We start from the raw sequence: 12,529 nt of genomic DNA, 5'->3' as shown, positions 1-12,529 counted from the left end.
GTGGTTTTTTTTTTTTTTTTTTTTAGCAGTTTCTATAAAGGGCTAATGATTTTGATCCTAATCATTAAAAAAAATAATAAATTCAGATTTAGATCAGACTTATGACCTACCAAAACATGTTATCATGTGCTTAACTTTATGCATGAATAGCACCTCCAGTTTCAAGGAACATATTAAGTTTACCTGGTATAAATCTTCTTATTTTCCAGAATAGATTTCACATCACAGGGATTTTTAACATGAAATTATGTAAACTCTGTTTCCAGCATTTCACATAAACAGTGTATGTTTACACACAGCCTTATCTCCTAAAATAGTTAAAACTCAAGTGTCAAGCTTGATGACATTATTGCAGTTTTAAGGTTTAAGTGTGCAATTATGCACATTAATTAATCTGTTATAAATATCTGTTATAAAAAAAAGTTCAGACCATTTAGTCACAATAGCTGCGAATCAGACAAAGTAAAACAACTTAATTTTTAAATTTCAATACATAATCATGAGAATATCTGTAATCTGAGATGCGGCAAGCTTTCTGAGTGTAAAGAACTAATGTTGAATTATTTGATAATTTTGCTTAGTATGACATGAAGCCAATTCAAGGGTGATAAGCAGGTCACTCCATCTTGGTCCAAGACATACACCTTAAAGCAAGTGTCACATCTCTTCCATCCTCCAGAGCACAAACAAGAATATGACTTGCTCCTTGCAATACCTGATAACTGATGTTTATTACTTAGCATTAGCATATTTTAATAATGATTGCATTTTGGTAGCACTTTATTTCTAGTACTTTATCTTCAAAAACGTGTCCTCCTGCCTCCCTCCTTTTGGCAGAACTGCGAGGGAATACAGGTGGGCCACTTCCCAGATGACAGGCTGGATTCCACTTCTCTTTGCTCCAGAAGATGTATGTGTCCCTGAGAGTCAGAGTAATAGCTGCTTGTAAACGTATTGCTCCCAGGGATTCAGTCCTAGTGGTTTCAAACTGAATTTGTGGACGCATCCACATTTCTTGCTTATGCGCTTTTTGCTCTTGCTTTGCTTCAGGTGATTGTGATTTCTGTGTCAGGCCAGACTGACACAGCCCAAGGACAAGATCAAAATAACACAACTGTATCTAAAAAGAAAAAAACAATGACAGCAAGCAAACGGAAGGAAGGGGAAAAGAAAGGTAAGAGCACTTTCACCTTTATGGTCTTCTACTCCAATGAAAAAATTGTCAAACATTATGCAGTTAATAGTCTGCGCCAATCAATATTACTTAGGTCCCAAACAACCAAGTTTACAGTATGTATGCTCTTAATCAACAACAAATGCAAAGTATGAGTTGCCAGGTTAAACCTCACTGAAAGATATTTAAATCAACACTTTTAAATCACCTTTCCACTGAGCTGCAAGTTCTCACCTTGGCTCGCCTGGCTGATGGAAGTTTTTTAAGCCATAATAAATACTTTCAAATTCCTGAATGCAGAGGAAAGACCTCCTAAGCATGTATCTATACACACATGGTGTTATTTTCCAAAGCGAGAATCATTTCAGCAGCTAGAGATTTGACACAACACACAAAAAAGGCCTTGCTAATTAAGGGACCCTAAAGGCCAAAGAGTTTTAGAAAAGCCTGATCGTATAGCTATTATTTCAGATTGATCAATTATTTTCCCTTAGTTTCATGCCCATATTGAATGGTAAAGTTGGAATTATAAGCGATCATGTTATTGTCCAAATTAGAAAAAGGGTGGATTCAGCATTCTTGTATATTACAGATTTTTACTGTTCTTTTGGACTCTTGCTATATAATTGCTACTTGGTCATTGACTTATTCCTCACAATTACAACTCCCTCATGTAGAGCATTTTAGCTCCAAATAAGGCTTAAATTCCAACATTATCAGAACATCTGTTTTACATATTTTTGCCTAAGTATTTTTATTTTGTATACAGGGTGTATTCCTGTTATATCATTGCCGACAGAACATTTTATACCCCTATTAGCCTCCCCTTTCTGCTCCAAAGGCAAGAACAAATATTTAACTGCATTTCTTTTCTCTCTTGCCTTCCTGGTATGGGTAACCCAGACATTTCAAGAGTCCTGTAAGTGAGATGATATATGTGAGAAACTATAATTTACATCTGTAGATGTTTTGCAGGTCCTCAATCTTTTCTAATTAGAGACCATAACGACTTGGGCTTGCTTTTGGCTCTATAAAGTAGTAACGTTATTTGTGATACTGAATCTCTTTTTATGGGTATGGGAAAAGAAAAAGAACATGATAAGGTCAAAAGCAATATGAAAGCAAAATCTTACTCTATGTACCTCTGTGTTGCTGAGCATAGTAAATATAAGGGAAATTCTATTACTTCTCTCAAATCAGATGTTATTAAGCCACACATAGAAGAAATTATTGCTACAGAAGAGACAGCTGTTCCAAATGAAATCCCCCCTGTGGAGACAGAAAAGGATACACAAAGCAACCAGCAAGCAGCAAAGACAACTGATGGAAAGGCAGCAGCGGCAGAAACAGTTCCTCAGCCCACAGAAAGCTCGGACAGGCAGGGGAAGAAACCACTGGGAAAAAAGCCTTGAGTAAGCCCCGCTACTCTTGCACGAAGAATGTGATCTTGTCATGATCTGGATAATAAGTTCAAGCTGAGATTTCATGGGTGGTAGACTAGCTCTAATATTTTAACCCAAAAGTTTATTACCATTTTTTTATAACATTTGTAATACTCCATAACTTTAAATGCATAGTAGATGGGCACCTGTGTCTCAGTACCAGATTAATTGCACTGCAGTCATTTCTAAGTATCTTAATAATGATCCATGTACTGACAAGGTGATTTTAATTACTGAAAAATGATAAACAGTTTGTTAGAGTGAATCCTGTCCAGAAGTGACATATTTATTATTCTGTGAAAGAATGCTGGTATCAGTTATGTGGATCTGTTAATTGATATTTGTAGGCCATCACAGCTTGAGGCAGACCCCGCTTACTTTCTCAAGAAAACCATACACACAGCCCTGTTAATGCCATGTGGGCTGTACTTTTCACCATGGCCAATTTGGCCACAGGGGAAGATCTTCAGAAACACAATCATCTCCTAAGGATGCGGATGGGGCAGAAGTAATTTTTATTTTGATCCAAGTTTCTTCCATGTAAACCTGTTTCATCAGGTGGATTAGGATGACATCTGGCCATTTCTTCTCACCAAGACCACTCATGCCTCTCTACTTCGTGAACTTCTCCATGGCCTTGGTGAGGTACTATGGATATGGCATTCACCCGTAAAGTATCAGCTGCCCCACCTGTTCATTTCTCTCTATCCTTTTTGCTACAGCAGTCAAATTTCTGTTTCCAAGACCTGCTAAACCCACTGTCCTCCTTCCCCTCAGTGACTCAGCCCAGAGCTGTCCCTTCTTCCCCTTGCTGCAATATCAGGTCCATTGGTTTCTTTTAAGAGAATATACCCTCATGGTCCATATAAGTGAGAAATAAATCCAAGCCAAGAATCTCTACTTTAAGTCAGTACTGTGCTCATTCACATTCATTGCCGTGTTCATTCACGTGTACTCGGTACATCTATGTACTGAGGATATATAGGAAAATATGACTCATTGTGGATGCTTAGATACTTTGAAAGAAGCGGAGCTCAAGCTGAAAAACAAACCAATAAAAATAAAGGTCAGAATTTATTTTGTTAATATGCAAGCTGAGTTCAACATTCACGTGACAAGAAATTATTAAATACTAGAAAAAAAAAAAAAAGATATTTAATTACTAGGGAAATATTTTTATTGATTTCAACTCTTAGAAGGCTCAATCATACTACATTGGCTTTTTCCAGAGGGATTATTGATGAAAGATTAGTGAACTCAGCTGATATTTCTAGGGTGTTAGATCTATGACAAATGTGGAAATACTGAAAAAACCACGAAATATCAGTTTATAATCCATCCTTATAGAATTGCTAACATGAGAAAACAAAGAATCTTAATAGCATGTAAATGTGTAACACCTTAGACTGATATCTCTGATGGAAAGCAAGCCGTTTCCTTCCAGTAGAATTCCAACAGGGTTACTGAACTCTTTTTAAAACCAACAGAAAGATTCCAGCTGAATGAAATACTAGATAGAGTGCTTATATGGAGGCAATTAGAGTAATAATATTTCTATAAACAAGGTAAAGGATTTAAATAATTTGGATGGTCCATTCTGAGTGACAGAAAAATGCAGGATGCAATAGAGGAAAAATTATGCAAATCAAAAAATTGACTGCTACGCAAAAAAGTGGTGGGAGAAACTTAAAATTCAGACTGAACTACAAAGTCATCCTACTAGCCTGAAGTACTGTTTGACACATAGAGCTTGACTCAGTTCTACATTACACCTTGTTCTACAACTATGTGTTACAATTTAAATTAGTAGAAAACTGGAACAGCCCAGCAGTGAATGACATAAGTGTAGATCACATACAGAAATGCAGTACGGGCTTTTTAAATGAGAATCTTAATGCATGTAGGCTCTCCTGCAACTGTTACAGAAAATGATAAATATCTCTAAAGATATGCAATTGCATCACTCTTCCAGGGAGTCTGGCCATTCTAAACGTCACAAAGCTGCAGGTTGTTTCACACAACCCTCAACTGCTCTTTGCCATGGCAATTATTTTAACCTGCCTTACCTCTCTAAAAATCCATCACCTCCTACAGCTCCTCCGGGTTGGGAGCTTATCCCCCACAAACACCAACGGCAGCGTGTAAATTATATATAGAACAGCTTGTACCACTGAGAGCCTGAACCGATTCCTGTAAAATGCCACAGGGGTCTTTTCACTGGTTTTAATAGAAAACAAGCCGGATCTCAGCAGAATGTTCTAAAAATGTCCCCAACTCTCAGATTACAAAGCCCATTTCGCTCCCTGTGAAGCCAATGGCAGATCTCCCTTTTCTGTCATTGTAGCAGAATCAGGTCTTAGCTTTTTGCTGAAAGAAAAAGTATCAGTGTTTTCACGATATTTATATTAAAACCTACTGGAAATACTTTTTAAAATTTAAACTAAAATGCACTAGGGTTTAGGGTTTTGTTTTTGTTAAATTTGGGTGGTTCCTCAAAAAGCTGGAAATGCAGTTATATCAGTATTGTTCTACTGGAAACTATATGCTGTCCAGAAGCATAGTATTTTATGTATGGTAAATGAAATACATAAATAAACATATCAAAGATTTAAAAAAAATAATTATTATTTAAGCTGTAGTTGCTCACAAATGTATAACAAAACATTCAAAATATTAACAGAAATGTTGAGTAGATTAAAGTTTATTGTTACCACCTTTTTCTTGCAATCTAAATGTATAATTTGTATTCTGTTTTCCATGATAACTATGAAAAATTGTTTCAGTCTCTGTCCATTACATAATGATAGAATGCAAGTTATTTCTGAAACAACAGAATCTCCTATCAAACACACAGAACCATTTGACTATATTTAAAATCAGGCACTGGTTGCAATGTTTATCTGAAGCGCCACTTCTGGATAATATCTTCTTTCTCACCTACAAATTCCATTCCAGCATGCATTACTCTTTATATTCATATTTATAACCCTATTATAAATTCATATTCTTGTGTTCTAACAGCAGTGTGCAAAAGTGTTGCATTAAACTATATTATCTAACTGCCTTCCAAAATTACAAAGCGTGATTTTTTCAAGATGAAAGAAAATGTGAAAAATAGGCTTTGCCTTCCACTATAGTAAAGGCAGTGTGATTCCAGGTGTCCTTGAGTTCTTCTGAGAATTACTTCTGGATTTGTTAGCCAATTATTGAGGAAGACCTGTCTGTGGTCTGAGACTGATAAACTATAATTTGATAATATATAAAGCCATAATTTTTGAAGCAGCTAGTTGCAAAGCGAGATCATCCTGAAACTAGCGTAGGGTGGACCTCTGCTCTGTGTCCTTGAACAGTAACTATAAAGCCACTGAGCGAGCAATATTCCATTTCAGCTGCACTTACACCGACCAGACAGCTGAAACAAATCTTTCCACCCAAGTTTTCTTGTGCTGTTAAGACAATAGTAAATCTTAAGAAGTGAAGTAAAATGTTGCCCAGGGAAAAGAGCAACAAAAGCTGTAAAGAGAAAAATGTTAGAGAAATTGCTCCATTCCACAAGGGCTTCTGGAGATGAAGGTACTGTGAGAGGGACAGCGGATGAGACCGATGGCAAGGACAGGAAGGCAGGCACTAGATTTGGCTGCAAACTTCTGCTGACTTTTCCCCTTGTCTCACTTCCCATTTCATTATGCAAGATGTCTTTCCTGTAATCTTTCTCCTTCTGCATTTTCAAATGCAACACCTTTCCTTCCCTCTTTCCCCACCTTGCATCTTCTACCATTCATCCTATTTGATACAGTCATTTCCATTTACTGTTTCATCAGTCATACTGACAGGAGTAGAATAAAACCTCCTCCTTACTTAGGCTGTGATTTTGGCAAGGATACGGAACATCTTAACAGGTGGCCCAAAACCCTATCGTATCTATTATCAGAAGATGGTTTGTGAAACACCCAGTAATGATTGACAAATAAGGGAGAAATATTGCTGACATGAGACTTGATCTGAGTGTGCTGACTTAACCAAACACCCTAAACCTACAAACCAGCCCATCAACTACAGTGAGGCTATTGCTGTGCTTAAAAATATTGGTGGCTTGGAGTATGGTCAGGGTACAGCCCTGAATCCTTGCTACTGACTTCCCTCATTTTTTTCTAACTGTTAAATGGTATTAAAGGACAAACTAAATTAAATTGTTGCATGCTTTCATAATGTCATTCTGATCCCAGAGAAGTTTTTGAAACACTCCTGAGAGGACATGTGCAAGTCATAACTAAGATGCAGAGATAAGGAGTTCCTCAGGTTTATGGGTGAGATACAACAGAGTCTAAACAACAATTTAAAAAAAAAAAAGTTTAAGAATATCCTGACTGCTGCAATATGAGCCTGGGTGATGGCAGGTATGGAATAAGTGACTGCTCCAAACTATGGTTTCTGGGTGTTGTATGCACATAAAAAAAGCAAAATGACATAACAAAATCTCATCACTGATGTTAGCTTTTTTGCCATATGTGGCCAAAGACATTTTTTTTCAACTGCTGTAACAACTAAGCAAAAGGCTATTTTTTCTTTCAGCTACAAATGTCAGCAATGTGTTGAGCACTCAGGGACCAATGCGAGTTGGGGGTTGGTGCTACATCCTTACACCTACAGCTCTCTACTATCTGCAGAATCACAATTTTTCTGAGACTTCACCAAAGCCATGCCAACCACCCTATATGCTCCCAGACCCGTGATTTACCCCTGGCACTCTGTATCCTAACCTGCTGGAGACGCTTCATCCTCTCTTGCCTAGCCCTAAGTGGGCGCTCTCTCTCACACACTATTGCTGCTAGACATGATCTGGAAATCGAACAGCTGCAGAGCCACTGATTTACGTATGGCTCTAGGTAACACGCTTTCAAATTATTTCCCTTCCCCCTCCACCAAAAAAAAAAAAAAATAATTGTAAGCAGTTGTTCTCATCACTCCTTCCCCTGTCCCTGATGGGGAAAATAATGGTGACATTTGCAGCGAAAAGGCAAAGTGAACGTAAATGAGGTGGCAGGTTTCCTGTGGCCCGGAGGCCCTGGTTTACCTACCAGTGAGTTATGGTTCAACAAGGACCACAAATCATGCACAGATGGAGGGAGATCCTGCCTACACCACTGTGGTGCGTAACTCTGCGCAATCAGAACGGAAAAAAATCTCACTCGATACAGCTGTGGAAAACTCAAGCCATTTTTACAGCTTGATTGTAATCTTCTATGTGTAAGTGCAAAAGAGTAGAGAATACAAAAGGAAAACACCAATGGCTGTCTAGTTCTGTAGCCTTCTGATTGTCTGGAGATGATAATATTGGAATGGAAAAGGTTACCTGAAGGGAAAACATTGTGTTTTCAAGCAAATGCTCTTTAACCGGAAGCACCTATTCCAGGTCTGGAATAGAGAAGTATGACTTACCAATTTGTTACCCCTTTTCAAGTAAAGATTTTTCTGTCACCTAAGCAGCTAGCCTGCTTTTGGATTAGGCTTAATTTTATAATAGGATCTAGCTTAAAACTGATATTTGAGGACGTATGATAGATTTAGCCCCTACCTCTTATCTCCCTGTGAACAGGGCTGTCTGGATTTGTACCCTCAACTAAAAAAAAACCACTTGCTGTTATGACCAGCAAAGATAAGATCACAGGAACACAAACAAAAAAACTCTGTTAGAGCAACCGCTGGTGTGGTTACCCTCACAAGCTAAGGAACTAAGATGCCAGATAAGGAACTTGGTAAAGCAGGGAAATGATCTATTAAGCTGAAGCACAGACTGCATGTTTGTGACAGATGTTATGCTAACGTGGCCACATAATTATTGTTACAACATTATATTCAAATAGAAGACCTCTTCAGAAAACTGCTGCAGCTGAAACATGGTTGCACCAAAGGGTGGAAAATTGCTCCAGCAGTCTGTGTTGCATCCATTTATCCAGAGTCCTGGAAAGTGTTCTGAAGTTGACTCTGGATTTCTGATGCAACACCAATGTCATCAAAATGGGCAGGCACGAAACCTGACCTTTCATTCTTTTTATATATGTATAACATAGTCACGCTATGCACATAATTCTGCGTTTGTGTCTTCTTCCATGTACTGCTTTCTTTAAAAATCCAGCCTGCATGTTATGTGGGCATAGATTTTTTTTAGTTCCATGCTCAAAGGGATTAAAATATATTATTTGCAAATAAGCAAACTCACTGACTATAATCTTTTAGGCAGCTTGTACCAGGAGGTACAGATTAATAAACAGATCTTCTTATCTGTTTGTAGGACTTGTACAAAAGACTGTCAAGAACCTTTTTAGACATCCATGGACTATCCCAGTAAACTCTGTCTATACACTGTTTTGCATGCTAGCATGTCTTTTTGTCAGCTATTAACTAGCCTGTTTTCTTATGTGAAAATTATGTAAAACCTATGCGAGAGCCCAAAATGGCCCTAACAGCAAGTGGGGCAAACCCAGCTTTTAACAAAACTCTCATGAACAGATTGGAAGATGAAAAAGCAATTGGCAGACAAATAAAAAGTACAGTACAATAAAGAAGTAACATGGAAAAAGGCTAAATTAACATTCATGAAGACTAAACTGTATTTCCAATTATGCTACTTCTCTTTTCCTTTTTTTATACTGCAAGTTGTTTGAGAATACTACCCCGTTTTAGTACCTACTACGTCTCAGTATCACCTGGGGCCTCTGGGCAATAGCGTGACTCAAGTAACTAACACCACACAATCCATCCAGCTTCAGCGAGCAGCAGCGTGAATCACAAAAGCAGTGGGCAAGTGAAGCTGCTGACCTGAAATACATACCTGGCCTGCTGGGCACGTTTGGATTTTGCAATTCTACACTTTCATTAAAAAAAAAAATTGTGTATATATATATATATTCTTTTCCAGCCTCCTGTGGCTAGCCTGGTAACTTTCAAAAGAAGGATGCAGTGACAGACGCATAAAGAGGCAAACGCCCTGACCGCGGCGTTTCTTTCGAAACATCCCCGTCACGAGGTGTTAATTCTCAGACACAGCTCAGACCACGGCTATAAATAGCCGCGGAGAGCGGGCGCCTCCCTGCCGATCACCTCAGCCCCGCGCCCGGGGGAACCGAGACGCATCGCCCCTGCCACAACTCGGGGCCGGAGGAGAAGGACGGGCGAGGAAGGCAGGCCCAGGGCAGGCTGCCCTGCCCGGGGGGAGGCCGCGGGCCCCTGCCTCAGCAAAGCCGCGGTCGCCACAGCCTCTTGCCCCTCTGTGCCCCTTCACTGGCGCCTCCCGCCCCACAGCGACGCTGCTCCCCCTCAGTTGCCGGCCCGGAAGGCGGCCCCCCTCACCCGCCTCCTGCCCCGCGCACGCGCCTCGACAGCGCGCGTCCCTCCACACCTTCCCCCCCGCCCCCGGCGCGTCGCCCCAAGGTCACGTGGCGCCCGGGGCGAGGCGGGACTCGCGCCGCTGAGGTGGCGCGCGCGCGCGCTGCCCGTCCACTCGCCCCCGCGGCGGCGCGTCCCCGCCGCTCGCGCGTGCGCGCAGAGGTGCGCGCGCTGCACCAACCGCCGCCGCTTGGCGCAGTTCGCATCCAGCCGAGCGCGGCTTGCCCCAGCTCCCCCTTTGCTTCCCCCGCCCCGCTGTTCCTGGCTCTTCCCCCGCCATTCATCCCTCCGTCCGTCCCTCCTCGGCTGGCGGCGACTCCGCCGGGCCTCGCTGGAGGTAAGGGAGAAGGGGAGTCGGGGTGGGGAGGGGGCGCGCCCGGGGGCGGGGTGTCGGCCTGTGTGAGGAGAAGTGAGGGGCGCGGGGGAGAGGTCGAGCGAGCCCGGGCGGCTGAGGGGGAAGGTGGGCGGCGGAGAGCCTGCCCCGGCCTCGCTCCCCTCCCTGGAGAGAGCTCCGAGAACCGAGCGGGGTGGAAAGGGGAAACATCCCACCCAACCCCTCACCTCCCCTGCCCTGGCTGCCAGGTGTGGGGGCTGCCATCCTGCTGGCCAGCGCCGGGTGACCCCCTGGAGCTGCCTTCCAGCCGTGCCGGTGACATGAGGGCGGCGTGCCCCTGGTGAAACGTCGCTTTTACTGGCTCCGCTTTGGCGGTGCGACTCTTACACGTTCAAAATCGCGATAGGTGCCTTGCTGGCCCCGACCTCCTTCCGTTTTACGGATATGCGTTTTTAAACTCGGGCGGTTAACTTGTCTGCCTGCCGGGCACCCCTCCTTTGGGTTTGTTTTTGGGTTTTTTTTTTTCTTTTTTCCTGTTTATCCCTGCTGGTGCAGGGAGTATGAAGTGCTAATCACTGGAAGTACAGTATCTGCATTTTTGTGTATGTGTTTTGAGCTTTTGCCAAGTGCATGTCTAAATTAATTGGTGTGAACTTCATTTTTCCTCATGTTAAATGGTTACTGAATATATGTAGCAGACATCAATGATTTTCAATAGAGCAAGACAATATGCTGTTTAAACCTGTGCATTTCCAGCCAATAAAATGATGTCATAAATATACCTGTGTTTTGGCTGCACTTTGTCTGCACACTTTGGCTGCACATCGTCTGATGACTTTTTTTTTTTCTTCCAAACAAAATTCCATTGTTGTTACGAGAGAATCTGTTAGCCATATCCCATAATGGTATATGGTATTATTTAGGGTACTGTCAGAGGAGAAGATGATAGATAATCCTACAGAACTCAGTTGTGAAAAATCTTAAGTCACAATATGCCTTCACTTTGTGTTACTGAAAGCGTGGGCATGTCGGTCATTCAGTAGATACCGAACCGTTGTTTGTGTGCATAGTAGGCAACTAGCTCCAGCCAGGGCCATTAGTTGTTCCTTCTTTCCTAGCCCCTGCTGTAGTTTCCTTGCAGCCCAGAATGTACAGGCATGTAAACAATTTTGCCATCTCCTACAAAAATCAAGGAAGATGTCTTTACTTGAGTGAAGCAAAGGAATGATCTGTGAGGTGCTCTGTGCTCTCTCAACGTTTTACTGTTATATAATAGAATATTAAACTGATAAGCCAAAGTTAAAAAGTTTCTAAGTGAACTGAGCATGTCAGGAACTTTGAATGAAATGCTGTATTATCTGGTATTCTTAATTACAGTAGGAATAACTAGATAGTGCTGAAAAGGCACTCGTAAGCAATTACAGCATTAATTTTTTTAAGCCCATAGCATAACTTTTCAGTCAAGCATATCAGAATGTTTGGGTTTTTTAATTGCCTGTAAAAGAGGTAGTGTTTGAACTTGTCTTATTCTTAGTACTTACCATTTTGGTTTGTTACAAAATTAAGCTTAGTTCTTTGTTTTTATTGACTTGGAAGATATACATGTTAAATGTTCCATTCGCGCAGTGCAGAGAACTTTTTGTTCTTTCTCCCTTCTTCCAGCATTTTTTTCCACTAGTGTAAAGTCATGATCAACTATGGGGAAATATAAACTGAACTTACTGCACTTGTCACCTCCTTGTGTATCTTGAGGCCCAGAATAGCCCTTCTTTGCATAGCGTACTTTATGACTTGGTCTCTTCCCAGAGAACTTGCAATCTGGATCAGATAAATCTGAAAGGATTTTGTTCAAAGCCACATGGGGAACCTCTAGAGGTTAAATTAGTTGCACTTTTTTCTTCCTGGAAGATGCTCACATAGTTGATACTCCAGATCACAATTTTCTTCTTTTCCAGTTTTTTAAATCTTAAGTGCAAGGCCACAGCATTTGCAAATACGTTGTACATAACTGGCTGAAAAGGGATGAAAGGACACCTTCTGGTGTGAGGTTCAGTGCTGCACATTATATAGATCCACAGTGAAAAAGCTTTCAGGCTTACACAAAACAGTGGGTGATATATTTGTGATCAAATTCAGGTCTAAAGCATACACATTAGACATATGCATCCCATACTGGGCAAATTCTGAGAACGT

At 41.2% G+C, this 12,529-nt stretch overlaps 1 protein-coding gene across 1 annotated transcript in view; it reads left to right on the top strand.

The window, feature by feature from the left end:
• The window catches only part of MYOM1 (myomesin 1), an 80,055-nt gene extending 74,381 nt beyond the window's left edge, over positions 1-5,674 (top strand). Inside the window, exons 39-40 of the mRNA XM_074146195.1 lie at positions 1,051-1,174; positions 2,375-5,674. Of these exons, the coding sequence (XP_074002296.1) occupies positions 1,051-1,174; positions 2,375-2,586 (336 nt within the window). The 3' untranslated portion in view covers positions 2,587-5,674. The remainder of the gene's footprint in view (positions 1-1,050; positions 1,175-2,374) is intronic.
• The last annotated feature ends 6,855 nt before the right edge of the window (positions 5,675-12,529 follow it).

Source organism: Numenius arquata, chromosome 4 (assembly GCF_964106895.1).
Source record: "Numenius arquata chromosome 4, bNumArq3.hap1.1, whole genome shotgun sequence".
Classification (NCBI taxonomy): Eukaryota; Metazoa; Chordata; class Aves; order Charadriiformes; family Scolopacidae; genus Numenius; species Numenius arquata.
The sequence above is the reverse complement of the archived record's forward strand: the minus strand, read 5'-3'. Positions and strand labels throughout refer to the sequence as shown.